Raw genomic sequence first — 19,965 nt, forward strand, 5'->3', positions numbered from 1 at the left:
GTTGTCTGAGAAAGCGCCAGATTGATTTCCAGAGTGGTTGTACAAGTTTATAGTCCCACCAGCAGTGGAGGAGGGTTCCCCTTTCTCCACAAGCTCTCCAGCATGTGTTGTCACTTGAGCTTTTGATCTTAGTGGTTCTGATGGGTGTAAGGTGAAATCTCAGGGTTGTTTTGATTTGCATTTCCCTGATGACTAAGGACATTAAGCATTTCTTTAAGTGTTTCTCTGCCATTCGATATTCCTCTATTGAGAATTCTGTTTATCTCTGTACCCCATTTTTTTAATTGGATTACTTGATTTGTTGCTGTTTAACTTCTTGAGTTTTTTATATATACTGGATATTAGTCCTCTGTCAGATATAGGTTTGGTGAAGATCCTTTCCCAATCTGTAGACAGTCTTCAACAAGTGGTGCTGGTCTAACTGGATGTCTACATGTAGAAAAATGCAAATAGATCCATACTTATCACCCTGCACAAAACTAAAGTCCAAGTGGATCAAAGACCTGAATATAAAACCAGACACACTAAACCTCTTAGAAGAAAAAGTGGGGAAGAGCCTAGAACTCATTGGCACAGGAGACAACTTCCTAAACAGAACACCAACAGCACAGGCTCTAAGAGCAACAATCAATAAATGGAACCTCATGAAACTGAAAAGCTTCTGCAAAGCAAAGGTTCCCCTTTTCACTGGGTGTTCTGGAACAGAATTCAGGGCATCAGGTTTGCACACCAAATGCCTTTACCAGCTGAGCCATCTCGCTGCCCCTAAAAATGATTTATAATCATTTAAGGGGGGTGTCCTTGACTTTGTTTTTAAAAATACATCAAATTCTTACAAGCTTTCCCTTCGGTTGTCAAACAGGAGCCATCTGTTTTCATCGGTTAGGTCTACAGGGCGCATATCAAGTATGTTGACCCTTAAGAACAAAAATAGATCCCACACGGGAGCTTACATAACTGCATCCTAGCATCCTTAGGGACACTGATTCTCCCACACCAGCATTTTAAAGAGCAAAGAGGGACAAAGCCCAGTCTGTGGCAGGACAGTTTTTATTTGGGTTCTCTTTTCCCAAGAGTTGTAAAAGGTCAGAGAATTTCCTCAGACAGTCCCTCGAGGCACAGAGCAGCTGGCTTCAGGCTCATCCTTTGGTTTCTGTCTTCACAGTCTCCTTTGGCTTTTCTTTCTTTGCTTTCTGGTTTTCTCCTTTCTATGTCATGGTCCCCATTCTTATCAGCTCATTGATTGACAGCCGCAAATTTCATTTATGAGAATGATAATAAAATGAGTGATACAAAAGAGATATTCTTTATTCACACATGCTATACATTATTCTAAACAATTTTCATATATTATTCTATTCAGTGGGCGAGATGATCTTGAGATGTACGTACAACAACCATCTGTATTTTTCAGAAAAAAAAAATCCATTTATCCGGAGAGCTAGGTAGCTTGCCTACGACGTAAAATACAACAGTAACAAAATTGGGTATTTACATTTCTTGAAAGTTCATGGTCTGACAGGCATGAATGGTACACACCTTTAATCTCAGCTCTTAGGAGGCAAAAGCAGGCAGGTCTCTGAGTCTGAGGCCAGCCAGGTCTACAGAGAGCGTTCCAGGACATCTAAAACTACACAGAGAAGCCCCGTCTCAAGGAAAAAAAAAGTTCTTGTTCTTTGGTCCTGTGTGTTGGAGAGATATACTAATTTCATCGTTCATTAAGATCCACTATTAAGTATTAGGTGCATATATCCAAGGAGGGAGGAACGAAAGGGGAAGTGAAGATAAGAAAAATGCAAACAGTTAAAAACCTCATGGAAAAGATGGCTGAACAAGCAGACAGTCCCAATGCGGAAGAAAAGATAATGTCTTCCCTCCATTGACAAAAACCCTCAAGAGGGAGCAGGTGGCAGTGGGGGTAAGATGATGTCACAGATGAGGTAACATTTGTGTGGGGCTTGTAATGATGACAAACAGTAATTTTTAATTTGTTACCAATAATGATAAAGAAAGAGTGTGAACTGAACTGCATGAAAATTATGCTTGGCCCCATATAAAAGCGACATGTGAATTATTTAGTCCTTACCATAGCCCTGCCATGTAGGTTTCATTATTATGTTCATTTAGCATACAAACTGGTAGAGGCTCCAAAAGGCTAACTAACTGTCTGTGTTATTTCATAATAAGGTGTGCCAGGATTCACCACTTGGCAATCTTGATTCTGAAGCCCAAGCTTTGATCCAGTAAGCCATGTCATGGTTCTTATAAGTTACCAATGCCACCGCCACTGAAGTATTTGAGTTAATCTCGTTTTCAATATTTTATGACAATCTGACTTGGATTCTTGGATTTGTTTAATGCTCCTTTTATCCTCAGAGTGGTTTTACAGGCTAACCCTCACCCCATATATGGCCAGTACTCTGATTTGCGTAATGGCAAAGATTTCTATCACTTATTAGGGCCAGCTCTGAGATTACAGTGTATGGGTGCCATATGACGTATGGGCACCCTACTCACAAAATGCTTATGGCCAGTCATCTATGGACTTCTTCAGAGTTCTGGCTGGTGGGTGATGCCCGGGTGTGCTAAGAGGCATTCTGAGGCCCTGTGCTGGCTCATGCAGGCCCCGTAATGCTTTCTTAGGGTTGTGTGCTAATGCTTTCTTAGAGTTTTGTGGTTCCTCAGGTAAAAGTAGTGGAGTAATAAAAAAATATGCATACCTTGTAGAATAGAGATATTTGGGCTGGATTCTTTTCAACTTTGATTTAAAAAAAAAAACATACATTCAGGGGTGATGGGAATTCAATAGAAAAAGTCTCTGAGGAAAGGACCAATAGAAAACCAGTCTAAGAAGTAGGAAGATGGGAACTGAGTCTGCTAAGGGAATCTCTGGAGAGTGCTCAGAAGGCACGTGAGAAAAGGAGTAGCTTTAAGAGGCTCCCAGACCAGTAGGGCATAAGACTATTCTATGTTTCTTAGTTTAAAGTGCATACATTGAAAAAAAAAAGCCTTGAAATAGTATTATGAAATTCATCAGAGAGAGAGAGAGAGAGAGAGAGAGAGAGAGAGAGAGAGAGAGAGAACCAGCACTCAGAATGTGTATCTCTGCACTGGAAAGCTGCTCCGCTAGTTCATTTCCTGCTGTGAAGTGAATGCTAAGGTCCTGATGTGAGTTCTCAGTTCTGAGACATCAGTGGTTAGGAGGACTGATCTCTATCCTCAAGTTTTTACAAAGAAGTGGAATAGGTGACTCAGAGAGTCTGATAATATGTGGGGCTTTGGGGCTATGGGGGGGGGACTAAGAGTTTGCCACAGCTGTATTCTATGGAATTATGGAATTACTTTGTCTCCGAAATCTGAGATCTGTTTACATGGATGCTCATGAGAGCTTATTTCCTGGTAGCTAAAAAGTGACTTGAGAGTTTTTCCATTTCCATAAAGAGCATCCAACGCTTTTGCTATAAAAAAAAAAAATTAGTCACGACATGGATAAACCTGGGTCTTAGTTATTTCACGATGTATGCCGAGCAGTTATCACTAAATTCTGACTAAGAGTGCAGCAGAAACTGCAGTGCAGATAGGAAGAAGCAACATGCCTGACTTTATCAAAATGGTTGAAAGTAATACAACTAGCCAGGCAGGTTCCTAGAGAAAACTGTTGTTCAGGCCTCCTTACATTCCCAGATGCCTCTGGTATCGATCAATGATGGTGTCCTAGAAGTGCAGAGGAAGGATTAAATTGCTAAGCGCCTTGCTTGGGTCCCTGGAATCAATACTGAACCTAATCCCAGTTAATTTCCAACCTGGCCATTATTTTTCTTCAGAATTGAGTTTGGCTGCAGGGAACAACGTGGGCAGCGCAGGAGGAATGAAAATGTGCTGGGAAGATGGGTCAGTGGTTAAGAGTTGCCTTGTAATGGAAGTAAAAGGACAGGAGTTTGAAAGTCCAGAACTCATGTACCTACCCAGTGGGAGTGATGAGCCATCTGTAATTCCAACCTCAGAAGGCAGGGTCAGGGGATGGCTGGGCAAGCCGCTCAGTGAGACCAGCCATATCAGCAAGCTACAGGTATGACTGAGAGTTCCTATCTCAGAGATGAAGGTGGAAGAGCAATGAAGATTCCAGACATCAAGCCTGAGCCTCCACATGTACGCACACACGTGTGCATCAGGATCCAAGAACAACATGTGTACCCACACACATGATAACACACACATACAAATACATGTCACATGCATACCACCCCCCCAACTCACACACTTTAAAAACCGGCCCTGTATCTCTGCTTTTATCATCACATATATTTCGTGCAATTCATATAATAGTCAATGATCAATAAATGAAAATTTAGTCTGCAAACGAGAAAGCAACAAGTGTTTGAGAAAAAGAGAAATGGATTGAAATTGGATAAAAAAAAAAACAAAAAACAAAAAACAACAACAAATAGAATCTAGAATGTGACTATGTGACCTAAACAGAAATAATGATTTGTAGACATGTCCTTGTTGGGACAAGTAAGGGAAGGATGTTTCCTGAAGTTGATGGCAGTCTACCTTTCTATCTTCTGTCTCCGGAGGCAAACAGCATACCAGGACAAGCACCAAGACTGTGGCTTTGACATAGCCTGTGGAAGCTAGGTTTTTTCCTCCTTCTTTAGAAACCTCCATTTTCCTTTGGAATGTCATGATTGTCTTCTGACAGGTCTAGTTGTTGGGATTTAGGTTTGAACGGTATTTAGGTATTTAGGTATTCACATGCGCATTCTCTACTAAGAGAAGGGAAACAGTATAAATTTAGATTTTCCCCCTTTTCTCATCTCCAATACGTTGTTATATCCTCTTCATGAACTCCCCCCATCTATCATTTGGAAGGTTAGTATTAGAAGGTCAGGAGACAGGAAAGGATAAGGTCCAGGAACTATCATTTGTACACAGATAAGCTTCTCCACCTATATACAGCCTCACAGTCACTAAATTATGTTCTCTCTATTCTAAGCACTGACGTAAAGTTAACCCATGGACATAATAACTACCTCTATGTGACAACTTCTCCTGGCCTCTTTGTCAAGATATCAATTTCAACATTGCTATTTCACTTTTCTTCAATATGAACTGGAGTTAGTTTCCCGCTGTGACCCCATTGCTGCTCTTTAACGGTTTTCTTTCACTGCATAGATGTGCAGCATGCCTCTTCATCCTTTTTTAACTTTCCTTGGAATCTCTCTACTTTGCTGGGGAGCCAAGCTTATTTCATTTACCATCGTGGCATGTGGTACTTACTCAAAGATTCACCTGTAGAAAGAAGAAACAAGATAAAAGTTTCTGGCGATCATTATAAATTTTATTTATTTTGATCAGTCAAGCTTTAAATATAGTCTTTGGGGGGCCAGAAGCATAGCTCTTTGTGATAGAGTTCTTGTGTAGTATACATGAGGGTCTTGATTCAATTTTCACTGCTGAAAAAGAAAACGTTCTTTGGAATTGATATGTGTCCTGAGTGTCAACAATATTGATGAGCATCCTCGGTGTCACCTGAATGCACACTGCGTAAAAGACAGTGAGGCAAAGCCCTCTGTCCAGGGTCAGAGGGTATGACAAGCACTTTTCTGTTGTCTCAGCCTGTCTGATTCCGTCTCAGCCTGCCTCCATCTGAACAAAGGGATAAGGGCAGATGATGATGAATTAAAAGTCAATGCATGGGACAGCATCATTGAGCCTTTCCATGTCATCTCTAGCATCTTTTCTCCAGTCTTATGTTTTTCTCCCAGTTTAAGTTCAGGAGAGAGTAGACAGCTCCTAAGGACATTTTCCAGTTCTGAGAAAAAGAATCACACATCTCTTGAAAAGTGGCTCAGGATAATAGACAAATGTGTGAGACTGCAGAATCAAATAGCCTGGTTTTAAGTCCTGGGCCTGTACTTACTTGCTGAATATTTCAGGGCAGTTCCCAAGACTTCTGTGACCTTATTTACGAACTAGGTCTCTTAAAATACCTGCTCTTTGGGTATATAATGAGAATTAGATGTTTCCATTTGTAAAATATTTACCTCAGTGGGGGAATGTGCTGGAAGGAAGTTTGGGCTGTCTATCCAGATATAGAGCTTGTGAAATCAATTAGTGAATTTCTCCTGCTGACTTTTTACTTGCTAGATGGACTTGCCACCTTCAAAAGCTTCCTGAAGTCTGAGTTCAGCGAGGAAAACCTTGAGTTCTGGATTGCCTGTGAGAATTACAAGAAGATCAAGTCCCCAGTCAAAAGGGCCGAGAAGGCAAAGCAAATTTATGAAGAATTCATCCAGACAGAGGCCCCTAAAGAGGTGGGTCCTGGTGAGCAGGTGGCTGAGTGCAGGCATTTTAGAGCCAGGTGAACGCATTATCGGGCATGGCTTCATGAGCTTCAGGCATGACATTTGGAGCCAAAGCCTACTTGTACTTGTGATTAGAGTGCTTAGTAAGCACCTACTGAATACAAAGGCAGTGTGATAGTGTCAAGTGCTAGACTTAAATGGTGCACAGACAACTGTGCAACCAGTGGCTGTTGAAATCTCACTTCAGTGCCATGTAACTAACTTAAGCAAGATGGAAGCCAATGTAAGATTTGGGGTAAAATGTAGGGTATAGTTTCTTCCCTGTGAAAAGTAAGAATGACTGCAACTGTTTTGTAAAGTTATGAGAATTAAATTGAACAAGTGGTAGATGTGAAAACACACATGAGTGCTCGAACGAATTGATGCCAGTGAGTCCTGTTTCTAGCCTTTGACATTTGTCCTTGGCTGAGGCAACAGGACTTCCATTCATGAAAACCAAAATAATGCAAGATAATAATGCAAAAGGTATTTAAAGCCAGTATACCTCTAATTCACTGCTGTAGACCAGCTATGTTGACGTTTCAAGAAGGCTTTTGGGAAGCTTGTCTGCTGTCATCTTTGCTATCAATGAAACCAAACTGGAAAGCTCATTGAAAAATCCAGAATGGCCACAGCCAGAACTGTCTGTCTAGTTCTATAATCCCACATGGTTCTCGTGCATCCAATGCATGCATTAAATTGTCATCAAGGTTTGGAGTCAAGCACATAGGTGATTGAGTGAGACTTTTTTGTAGTCAGTGATCTGTTATAGATGATATTTGTAAGGGAAAATATTCCTATAATCTTTCATCTTTTACATATGTGATACATCTTATAGCTACACCATGAGATGTTTATTTCTTCGGCTGTGTAGTATCCTTATCTGGCTCTCTTAAGAGTGGGTATGAAGATATAGCTCAGTGGCAGAGCACTTTCTAGCATGCAGAAGGTCCTGGGTTCAATCCCTGTCACAGACTAACCACTCAGCAGAAAAACGGATGGTTCATGGCTATAGTTGTGACCTCATCAAAACGGTTGCTTCTTCATTGTTGTCAGGAAACAATGATTCTAAAGCTCTGCAAAAGTTCATGGGTCCCTGGCCAAGAACTGTTTGTTTTTTGCCACTGTCATCAGAGAGCAGGAAACTTCATAGGATAGGAACATGAAACCAAGCATCAGCTCGCCTGCACTCAAGTCTCTTTCTCCAGATTTCAAAACACTCATCAAAGAGATGACCTTGAGCCACTTAACGTCACATATACATTCTTAAGTTGTTGAAGGATGAAATAGCATATGCCTAGATTGGCTACTAGTGAAGGACACCCCATAGGTGTCTAGTGCCAGTTGGATCTGAATCTGAGCCACACGTTTGCTGCAGCATCGGTTGCCTGACTCGCCCCCTCCCCCTGCTTCAGAAAGAGCAATGGTATTTCTCTGCACGGCATCCCTCCTATCTTTCCTCTTGCTGGTGACAATTCTGCACCTCATCTGCACTTCTGGTACCCTGAAGTCTGAGCTGACTCAGTGACCCTGTTTCTTGGCCCACAGGTGAACATCGACCACTTCACTAAGACCATCACCGTGAACAACCTGGTGAAACCTTCCCCGAGAAGCTTTGACCTGGCCCAGAAAAGAATCCATGCCCTGATGGAGAAGGATTCGCTGCCCCGCTTTGTGCGCTCTGGGTTTTACGCGGAGTTAATCAAGTAGTAATCTGGTCAGGCTCCAGAAGTCACCCCTTGAGTGGAGTTACATCTTCTGCAGCAACACAGCATCCCCCGGGCTTTCTCCTTAGCTTTCTCCATAGCAGCTTTGCTCTAAGATACCCAAACAAAGGCAAACCCCAAGCTGTGTTGCTGACTCTTTTGCTCATGGTGGTTTGGGTGTGCGAATCTGTCCTCTAAGGCCCTTCACTTCCATTTCTTCTTTCTGACTGCTTTGTATTGCAGGTATACCAGATTTGGGTCAGTCTAAGTCACAGAAAAAAAAAATCCTGTTTAACATAAAGCTATCTGCAAAAAGAATGGGTGATAGATTTGTTCTTTTAACTGCGCTGAAAAGAAAGACAGAGGCAAGGGTCTCCTTTCACAGGGATTTCGCTGGTCTTGTTTATTGTTTTAATTCTCATCCTCTAATGATTTCAGGATTTTGTTAGTTAAAAAGCAGTAAGCTGTTTATAAGGCAGCCACCTTTGAGTTTTTAAGCAAATACATCATTTAACATCACTGACTTCTTTCTACAGTACCATTGTGTTAGTCGGGCATTCTCAGTAAGAGATACAATGCATACTTTGTGCTTTACAAAATCAGTCTGAACAGAATTCATTTAAGTCCAGCCCTTACGACGCCTCCCAATCACGACGGAGAGAAATCAGCCTTGACCCTCTCTCAAACAATTAGAAATGAGAAATACCCCAAAATTGTGTTGAGCTGTTTCTTGAACAATGAAAAAAATAATAATTTATAATTTAAATACTTTACTCACATCACTTGAAACATCTAAATGTTTGGAAATGCCCAAAGAATGAACTAGCTGTTACACACCCAGATGGAGTCTGTTCTGGAGGGTGAGGAGGGTGGGAAGGGTGCCTCAAGGGCAGGGCTGTGAGGCAACAAAAGATTGCAGGAAGTCGTGCTTCTGCAGTCTGCTGGCTGCATTAGATATCCACATATCATCCTTATCTATATTACTTTAAGTTTAAAGCATATATAAACATATATATTCTTCTAACATATAAGACAGTAAATGGGAGGTAAGTATTCTGTCTGCATTAGATATCCACATATCATCCTTATCTATATTACTTTAAGTTTAAAGCATATATAAACATATATATTCTTCTAACATATAAGACAGTAAATGGGAGGTAAGTATTCTGTCTCCAAAGGAGAAGCCAAAAAATTGGCCAAAAAAAACATTTTGGAGAGAAAAACACATACATACACACACACACACACACACACACACACACAATCTATGTTAGTAGTAGTTTCTATGGCAACAAGAAGAAAATACATTCTTTTAGATCTGAGGAATTAGAAAAAGTGGGATGACCTTTCCAGGAAAAGAATATGTAGTGTTTGTTTGGCATTCCTTCCACCTCCTCCCCCACCGCTCTCCAGTTTCCCTGGAGTAAATTGCCTGAGAAAGTATGAAGTGTGAGCCCAGGGGTTCTTGTGTCTCCCTCTTCTAGGAGAACATAGCAATGCCTGAAAGTGGATCTGGGATGTAGGAAAGTGTTGGGAAAAAATTGTGGTCAATGGACAGGAGTATTTGCTTCTTGTTCTTGAAGGAAGCCTATGATTCACCTAGGAAATGACCCATAATCCGGGCTTCTGTCTGAGTTTGATATAGTTCTGGGTTGGGGGTCAAATTAATCTTTAAATCAAATCAGCAAAAAGAAAGACCATCAAACCCAGAGTACCTCAGGAGGCTGTGTCTCATGTGTGTCTGTTAGAGCAGGATTGTTCATAGAAACAGGTACATACATACACATGTATACACACACAAACACACACTATGGCCTATATAGAAGGCACATTTCAAAAGGCAGAACCAAATGTATGGAAATATTTTATATTCTTTTCTCATATTCTATCCACCACCATACTTTACTGTATACACTGAACTTTAAGAGAGGCAAATTTAATGAAAATGTTTTTTTTTTCTTTTATCTCATTTAAAGACATGGACTTTGCTTAACTGATATGTTTTCATTGCATAAAATCCATTTCAACGAGAAGAATTTGATTATTTCCTGAAATGCAATAGGTATCCATTAACAAATCAATTGATCAAGTAATAAGCACCCCCTTCCAGGGATTTGCCAAACTATGCCATCATACAAGTGATGGTTTGAGAATTTTTTAAGAGGCCATTCAATTTGGAGGAATGACTTTCACTCCTGAAATTGTATCTTCTAGCAGGAATTTCCTTTGCTTCCTGGGAATTTAGCAGATTTAGAAGATAATGGGACACAGGAAAAAGGGAATAAAGCAGAAAGGGGAAATAGCAAAGAAGTAAGTCCTCAGTCCTAGGATTAGCTCACTGGCTGTAAAACATGGAGGAACGTCCAGCATGAAAGACAATCAAACTGCATCTTGCTGTCCTCCTGTGAGGTTGCAGAGAGGCTTTTCATGACTCACAGTGAGGCAGGACAAGGAAGTTCATCTTAAGATCCTACAGGAAATGGACTACAGAAAAGGGCAACTATGGAGGGCTTCTTTCCCATTAGACTGTGGGTGCCAGAAAGCAGGGAGTGGAGGGTTCAGTTTGGAGCATCCAAGCAGCCAAACCCCAGGGCTAGCGAACTCTGGACAGGTTTGGGATATAAGGTCTTGGTGTACAGGCTCTCCAGCGTCGAGTCTCCATTCTATGTGCATTCTAGCATCCGTTTAACATTCTCAGCCCAAAGCCCTGTGGTCAACAACTTAAGAGCTACTTCTAGTGTTTAACACGTTTCCTGTGAAATAAGTCCTGTGGCTAATGAAAGCAATCTACAATAATAATAGTAATAAAGCTTTCTGTAGCTTCAGTAAGCCATGCTGGAACTGAAAAGTTTGGCTCTCCCCACTGAGGAGATACCTGGGCTCTAAATGAATGATTACAGCAGAGAATGATGAATACGGCACACAGGCAAAAGCTTTGGAGTTTTATCCTCCGTTCACTGTTCAATAACCACGTGCATCAAACAGAGAAGCTATGTAACCATCTTCCTCATAATCCAGTTTAACATGCTTCCTGCAAGTTACCTGTTCCCTCTTTAGATATGCTTTTTTCATCTTCCCTCACTTCCCCTGCTCTCCTCTCTCTCTGAAACACAATGTCTCACCATACTTAGCTAATAACAAATATGTTTAAGAGCACTTAAGTTCCTACCCAAGAAGAGGTACAGGCAAAAAGCATAGACAAGATAAAGGGAAATGCCGAGAAACATGGCACAGGAGGCGAATAATGTTTGCCAAACATCCTACGTCATGAAGTCATTGTTGATTCAAGGGATTTACAGCTTTGTTTTTTGTTTTTTAATTCTGCAACTTGGGAAGTCATTTTTTTGTTTTTGTTTTTGTTTTTTTTTTTTAGGGTAGAATGGAATGGAAATGAGAGGTTTATTAAGTCCTGTGCCAGCACTTTTCTCCTAAGTTTTAAATTCTGAACCAGTTGTGTTTGTTTCCTGCTTATTGTATCCAATACTTTGTGTAGCATGTAATTCACTCTTACTGCTAATAAAATAAATATTAGCCTATAACAGAAACCACAGTTTATATTAAATATATACCTACGTAACAATCTCTTGAGTTCTTCTTGACTTTCAAGCTTCTTTCAGGAAGCATCCCCTCCCCGCCACAGGAAAGGAGCATTTTGCCCCTACAGTGCTTATAACATGTGAATTCTTGGTTGGTGGAAGGGCTCCTCACCAAGATTCAGTCCCAACGGAGGCTGCTAAACAAAACTTAGAAAACAGAAAATGCGAAGTAGTGAATCCTCTAGTGACCACCTCTTCTTGGGTAATGGTGGCAATCACCTATTGGCCCAGCTTTATCACTGTTAGAAACAGGTTGAGCATGTGGTAGTGTAGTATCATTGGGAGCCTATGCTATTCCATTCACATTCTCTTCTTTCCACATATTGGAGAGGCATAAATTCCAGTGCTACTGCCAACAGTTCATATCCTATGATTCTGAATTTGATACTAAGATCATTTAGGGGAAGTGTGAAGGTCACAGCTAGTGGAATTGGGACTGGATAGAAGGGAAGAGCTTGTGTGAAAAATGAACTAGGAAGAAAGAGGGAATAAATAATATCAGATTTACTAAGGAGAAGCAAACGTAAGAATTTGGAAAAGAGAAAGAGGGTGAAAGACCTAAAAAAGCAGCTAAAGTGAGCTGTCATTTCCAGTTCCCAGAAGGCAGAGCAGTTTAGACATCTGGTCATCTCTCAGATTCCTGCTTGGTCACCTGAATAATAGAAACTATATAGAACCCCTTGAGACCTGGGGATTATTGGCTTTAACTTGAGAAAAGCAAGCCAAACATACCAATGTCCAAATGAAACCCAGTCCTATTGTGTGTCAAAACTAGGTAAACCCAGGTAAGAGAAAATCTCTAAGTTTAGATCTAGGTTTGTTTGTTTAATTTTTTTGCTACACTTACATTTTCTGAATTGCTAGTGTATATGTTACTTTAGTGAGATAGATCACCATGAGTAGAAGAAAGTTAATGGACAGAGAGAATTTATTTTAGCTTATGGTTTCAGAGAGATGAGAGACTTTGATGACCAAGCAGAGGCATGGCGGCTGGATCAGGAAGTTGAAAGCTCATGTCTAGAACCACAGTACAACAGTGAGAGCAAACCACCCGAAGGGCAATGCTATAAACTCTCAAGGTTCACCCCATACTTCCTTGAGCAAAGGACCTCCTAAAACTTCTCACACAGCATCACCAACTGGGGACTAAGTATTCAAATTACTGAGACTATGGGGTCACGTTTCTTTTTTTATTTTAGTCTTAATTATTTTTATTTTTATTAATTACAGTTTATTCACTTTGTATCCCCCCGTGCCTCCCTCCCTCTGCCCCTCCCAATCCCACCTTCCCTCCCTCTTCCCCGTCCGTACCCCTCCCCCAGTCCACTGATAAGGGAGGTCCTCCTCCCCTTCCCTCTGATCCTAGTCTATCAGATCTCATCAGGAGTGGCTGCATTGTCTTCCTCTGTGGCCTGGTAAGGCTGCTCCCCCCTCAGGAGGAGTTGATCAAGGAGCAGGCCAATCAGTTCCTGTCAGACAGTCCTTGTCCCCATTACTATGGAGGCCACTTGGATACTGAACTACCATAGGCTACCTCTGTGCAGGGGTTCTAGGTTATCTCCATGCATGGGTCCTTGGCTGGAGTATCAGTCTCAGAAAAGACCCCTGTGCCCAGAATTTTTGGATCTGTTGCTCTCCTTATGGTGCTCCTGTCCTCTTTAGGTCTTACTATCTCCCATTTCTTTCATAAGATTCTCTGCACTCTCCCCAAAGGTTGGCTATGAGTCTCAACATCTGCCTCGCTACCCTGCAGAATAGAGCCTTTCAGAGGCCCTCTGTGGTAGGCTCCTGTCCTGTTCCCTGTTTTCTCCCTCCTCTGATGTCTATCCTCTTTGCCTTTCTGAATGGGGATTGAGCATCTTAACAAGAGTCCTCCTTCTTGATTAGTTTCCTTAGGTGTACAGATTTTAGTATGTTTATCCTATATTATATGTCTACTATTCACTTATGAATGAGTATATACTCTGTGTGTCTTTCTGCTTCTAGGATACCTCACTCAGGATGATCTTTTCCAGTTCTCACCATTTATCATGTTTCTTATTCAAACCACCACAATCAGTGCCTTTCAGTTTCCCAAATACAGCAGTTTCCCTTATGGCTTCTCTTCATGACCTCTGGTGCCATCTGAATGAGTCTGATTAGGCCAGTTCTTGTTTTGGTCAAATCCTATCCTTTTAATGATTTGACATGTTGAAACAATAAGACATGGATGATAATTTTACTAAAAGACAAGCTATGCATCCTTGCTCCTTGTTTGGAAGACAGGTTTCCTAGTCCAGTAGCCAGGTATCTGTCACTGAGACCATGTCTCCAAGTTGTCTTCACCATATGCATATCAAATGGGTTGGCATGACTGCAACCATGCTCAGAGAAACGCTGCCTCATGCAATTGAAATAACTATGATATGTAAGAAAAGGATGTCTGTCTTGAATTATGCTAAATGCCCAAGGAGAATTCTTGGAAAACATAAAGGACACTTAAAATATTAGCACACAAGCAGGGTTTTTAATGAATAGTGATGAGTAAATATTGATGCATCTTTATTTTCCTTAACTGAACATTTACTTGGACTTCTTAATTTACCTACTAAACCCCAACCTACTCAAGTTTCTCTAGAAATCAACTGAGAATGAGTAAGGGGCATAATAAAAATTTTTAAAATCAAGGTTCAGAAAATCTTGTCCCTTTCATGTGCCCAGACAGGATGGAGACTCACTTCTTGTCTCCCTGCTAAGGTTCACTTCAGTTGAGCAGCTGAGAGCATAAAGAGAGTCTGACATGGACTCACCTGCCCAGTGAAATCATCCCAGGCATTGCTGTTAGCAGCAAAATACAAATTCACTTAAAAGATTCCTAAGTATTGGTTGCCTGCCATTTTGAATAATTTAAATCATTATGCAACGATGTTACAGGTGTCTATGTGGATTCCCTAAAAAAACTCCTTGTTCTTTGAAAGGGTTATTCTGACTAAAATTTTGACCACTGTCAATCCAGTGGTCAGCTGTTTCACATGGTTTTCTAAGCTGGCAGGTCACATGCTACTTCTCAAAGCTCCCGCCATGCCAGTCTCTCCTGCCTTTCATTCTGCTCCACTGCCTTCACCCAATTAACCCGTGGACAGTTTCAGAAAATTTTGCAAACAAATGTCACCTTCTCCGGTGATACTGTCTTAAATCACCCTCCAGACCACATCTAACAACAATGGATAACGTCCCTCCAAAACAGTCAGGAAATTGTCTTGGAAAGAATGTCAGCAAAACAAAGGTTTTAACTTATGAAAAAGTCATGCATGAAAATGTGCAGATACCACTTCCTCCTAATTTCCCAGGAAGACAGACAAATGGAGGAAATTAAAATTAGTATAGCTTCTAGCTCTACACTCAGGAAACACATACATTGGCATCTACAGCAATAAATACCAATTTGAAGAGGGGCAGTGAAGGCTAGGATTAAAGCAGATGGGCGACTGTGGGAGCATCAAAAGGCACAGACTCCTCTGGGTCCAGCCCCCCTACTTTGTCTCCTTCCAGATGTCTGCACTACATTCCCTGGGCCCTGACACAGGAACCTTTTCTAAATAAGTAGGTCAGGCATCTATCACGTTCTTTGTTTCCACGCGTCTCCAGCCAATTTCCTAAAGCAGAAACTGGAATGGGAGAAAAGTAAATGAATTGTCTGGCTTATTTTCCCTGGCAGGTAACTACTGCGTGACTTTTCATTCTGATATCAGGTCTGCCTCACAGCGGGGGGTAAGCATGGAGAGAAGGTTAATATCACTCATTTGAAACCGTTCTTGCTTCCTCCAAAAAGGTTTAACAGTGTTGGGGATTTGTGGCTTCCTGGTCTACTCTCTTAGAATGACTAGCTGGAAGTGAAGGCAGTGAAACAGACTATATTTAAAAATAAAGCTTGTGTGAGGGGTCTTCCATCTTATTAATCAGCACTCAATAAAGTGTCTGCATATGAGGATGAAGACAGTTGAAAACAAATGAAAGCATTTATTTACATCTTAACGCCTCAAACCACACAACAGACTAAGAGGAGACCTCAGAGATCCAAAAGGCATGAATTGATAAACATTGAATCCGTGGCTCTTTGAACTGTAAGTGCAGGCATCAGAAGATGACCTTAGGACTGGAAGATTGTCTTTCTTGTGACCAGTGTCCATCATCTCCGTCTGGTTTGACAGTCTCCTGTGGCTTAGACTCCCATAATTTGAGTTGTAGGCTATAGTTTTCTTCTCCAGGACCTTTAACAGCACAAACAATTCATGGGCTGAATCATTTCACTCTGCAGCCAAAAGGGTATTTTGTAGCACAGAAAACTGATCCAGAGTAAATGGAATTAATTAAATATATGAAAGGTTTGTAACTTGTGAAATAAAGCTGCTTCTGTGCTCCCTAAGTAGGCCAGTTTGCTTCTCTCACTGATTGTGCTAGTTTCCTTTTGGTTGCTGGGATAAAACACTGAGACCAAAAGCAACCAAGGGGAGGGAAGGGATTATTTGCTTTATGGTCACAGGTCAAAGTCCATTTTTAAGGGAAATCAGGGCAGCAGCTCAGGCAGTTCTTGAGGCAGAAACCATGTAGCAACATTGCTTGTTGCCTCATCCATAGGCCCCAGTTTAGCTAACTTTCTTCTATAGCCAAAAATCACCCACACAGAAAATGCTGTTACCTGCAATATTCTGAGGCCTCCTATATCAATCACCAATCAAGACAACCTCCCACAACATGCCTATGGGCCAACACAATTTGGGCAGTTCCTTAGTTTAGACTCCCTTCTCAGGTGACTCTCACAGTGCACTATCCTACTGGTTCAAATTATTAAGGCATATTCAGAGAAAAAGGTACATTATTAGTTATGATTAGAAGAGAGAGAGAGAGCAAATATAACAGGTCACCATTTCCATCCTAGTGCTAGTTCCTAACTGAGGGCTACAATAAGCCTAGAGCTATCTTTCATTCATTGTGTCCTAAGAACAGAATCTCAACAGGTTACACAGAACTGTGAGCAGTTAACTGGTCTACCAGATGTCTGCTGGCTGGAGATGCCTTGCCTCTTCAGGTACAGCTATCCTATAATGTCATTGTAACTACTATCCATGCAGTTTTCTCTTACTGTATTTCACTTGGTTGCCACTGTAACTTGGTGATGCGGGTAGGTAAGACTCAAGATGATTAGTTTACACGTAATAAATCTGAAGCTTGGAAAATTAAAGATTTTGTAAAGTCACACTGTTAATAGTAGCAGAATTAACAAAGGAGGGCACAGAGGAATGGAGGATGGGCCCTGTGGCTGGAGGCTCTCTCTCTCTCTCTCTCTCTCCCTCTCACCTTCCTTCCTTTCCTACCTCTCTCTTGTTTTTCTTTACGTTTTTTAGGCAGGTCCTTGCTACGCAGCTCAAGCTGTCCTCAAACTCGCAGTCTCCTGCTTCTACTTCACAAGTGCTGGGATTATTCACTTCTTTCTCGGCTGTGGAGCTCATTTCTTATGTCAGATCCCATGGAGAGCTATCAACAAATTTATTATTTACAGCTTTTCAGGCTGGTTATACCGAGTGGCAGCTCCTGAATGATGACTGGGTGATATGTATGTATTGAAGATCCATGGTAAATGCAGGTATAATGATACAATTGTTATTTTTTTTTAATTTATTTAAATGTATTTCTTATTTAGGCGACCACAGAGATGGCTCAGTGGAGAAAGGCCTTTGATACTAAACTTGACAACCTGAGTCTTATTCCTGGAATCCACATGATGGAAGGAGAGACCCAACACCAAAAACGGTCCTCTGACCTTCACAGATCACCTTGGCACATCCCCACCATCATCAGATAAATGTGTGTGTGTGTGTGTGTGTGTGTGTGTGTGTAAGAATAAAACTTTTCTTACTGCAGCAAGGAGACAGCTCAAGTATGAGGTTCTAAGTTTGAACCGCCCACTCATACACACAGACACAAAGATTCACACACTCATGCACACACACATACACATCACACACACACCAAATACATAAATAAGTAAGCAGTAGTTCTCCCTAGAGAGTATCATTAACTAGAAGACGCATGTTTCATCTAAATGGTTAAGGAGAGAGAAAGCCTACAGAGGCCCATGGAGGAGCTTGCCTTAGCTCTGCTCTCAGGCTCACACACAAAGCCCATGATTGGTTTCTTGTTTTAGAAGGTGTTTCATTCCTGATTGCAGCTAACAAGAGATCAGCTGTCACTCTACTTTCTGGAGCTCTTGACATCTTAAATTGCCAGGTTATTTCTCTATATGTGATTACTTTGGTTTAAGAAGACTTTCGTGGCTCCTCTGGCTTTGAAGTCCCATACTCCTGCTCAGAGTTACGCTTACATTATTTGGTCTCAGGACTAATTTTTTTTTTCTTTCTGTCTCTGCACTTCCTCATCGTTTGTCACCTTTGACTTTTTTTCCATTGCTTAGCCTTAACTTCTATGAGAGAGCCCCTTTCTTACTCAGAATTTAATAGTCTATATTCTTGGTGGATACTATGTCAGGTGCTTCACAACAAGATTTTTTAAAGATTTGTGTTTATGTTTTTTTAATAATGTCTAGGTGTGTGCCTAGATGTGAGTGTATGTACATGAGTGCAGGTGATTGCAGATGCTGGAGGTGTCAGATGCCCTGGGGCTGTAGAATCGAACTCAGGTCCCTTGCAAGAGCAGCAAATGCTCTTAACTGCTAGTCGTCTCTCCAGACGCCACAACCTGAAGGATCTTTACTCCCTTGTTCTCATGAGGAACTGAGACTCAAGGAAAGTCAGCAATGACCCCACACCCACAGCTGGAGAAGAACCAAGTTAAACTTCAAACCAGACAATTTTATTATGAAGGAGGCTTAGGATTTTTAGACATCCAGCGGCCCAGTGCTCTGTGTTCAGAATGCTTCTCCTGCTTTCTCCACCAGAACAACTACACTTGGTCGGTACCTCACTCCTCTGAGGAAGATCATCATCCGCCTCACGGAATGTCACCTACAAGACTCCGAGGAACTCATGCATTCCCCAAGCATGAGGAAGTACGAGCTATGCTCAGCGCTCCAAGGAGTGACAGAGATTTTCCATGAGAGCTGCCATGTCAAAATGCTCTCCTTTTCCTCCTCAGTGCACTGGTCAGACTCCGTGTTCCTGCCGTGAGTTTAGGAAATCTTTCTCGCAGCTGCCTTCTGACTTCACCCGGCACCGTGTTTGTATAACGGAATCAGTGGCAATCTATCAGCAGCTGTAGAAGAACACATTCCTAAGCTCCGAAAGACAAACAGCTTGATTTTCTGGATCATGAATGATTACTGGAACAAGTCACATGGAGAAATAAAGAAGGGAATCAAAACCTCTCTCAGGGCAGGGCAGTCTAGAAGAAGAAATACTATGATCCCAAGTTGAGTCTGAGTGTTGGAGGAGAAAATCCCAGAGCTCCAAGCTTTTCTCTAAACTCAGCTATTTCCACCCCCCTCCCCCTCCCCATGGATACATGAACTGAGTCCTGACTGTAGAGCAGGCTCTCTGCTAGCTGGGGATACAGACATGAGGAAATCTCAGTCTCATCTCTCTAGGGACTAGGTACAGATGGAGTGGGAAAATGAGGATATGGTGATGCTCACAGTGTGGGGATCCTAGAGAAGGAAGCCTCAGGTTGACCCACTCTGTGTCATCAGCCCAGGGAGTAAATGCCAATGTGTTTCCAATATCACATTGTCGCTACTGTTTACTTCTCATTTATAGGTATCAGAGAGGAGCAGCAGTGCAGACAACCACACTTGCTCTCCTCACTCCCAGGGTTTTCCTTCCCATTGGGTGCAGGACCTCTCTCTTTCCTTCCTCATCCACTTTTTAAAGACACAACCACAGGGTCACACATATATGTAGAAATTCTGACCACACCTCCTCCAAAGATCGACTCCCTTTATTCAGTGCTGTCTCTCAAAAATGGCAAAATGAATAAGAACGAAATCATTGTTTATATGCTAGGTATTTCAGCCTATCGTCACCATAGCTTCAAGGAACAAATATGAGGTGCTATTTGTATTCCTTTTTGAAAGTGAAAAAAGAGGTTTAGTAACTTACCAAGGCCACAGTGTTTCTCTAACTGTCTAGACTGTGACCTCATGTCTAATTTGATAGTATACTCCAAAGAAATGGGTAAGGACTGAGCCTGGGGTAAATTGCATGTTTAAAGTGTATTTGTTTAGTGAGTCAACGATAGAGAGCCAGGCACAAGTGCCACTCCACTGAACTTGTAAGGTAGCTAAAGCAGATATGATTTTCCCCACTCAACTTGAAGAACTTG

At 41.6% G+C, this 19,965-nt stretch overlaps 1 protein-coding gene across 1 annotated transcript in view; it reads left to right on the forward strand.

Annotated features, from left to right (window-relative positions):
* Rgs5 (regulator of G protein signaling 5) overlaps positions 1–11,636 on the forward strand; it is a 44,164-nt gene extending 32,528 nt beyond the window's left edge. Inside the window, exons 4-5 of the mRNA XM_021640622.2 lie at positions 6,151–6,317; positions 7,896–11,636. Of these exons, the coding sequence (XP_021496297.1) occupies positions 6,151–6,317; positions 7,896–8,057 (329 nt within the window). The 3' untranslated portion in view covers positions 8,058–11,636. The remainder of the gene's footprint in view (positions 1–6,150; positions 6,318–7,895) is intronic.
* Positions 11,637–19,965: the final 8,329 nt, after the last annotated feature.

The sequence above is a fragment of the Meriones unguiculatus genome, chromosome 11, assembly GCF_030254825.1.
Source record: "Meriones unguiculatus strain TT.TT164.6M chromosome 11, Bangor_MerUng_6.1, whole genome shotgun sequence".
In the NCBI taxonomy this organism is placed as follows: Eukaryota; Metazoa; Chordata; class Mammalia; order Rodentia; family Muridae; genus Meriones; species Meriones unguiculatus.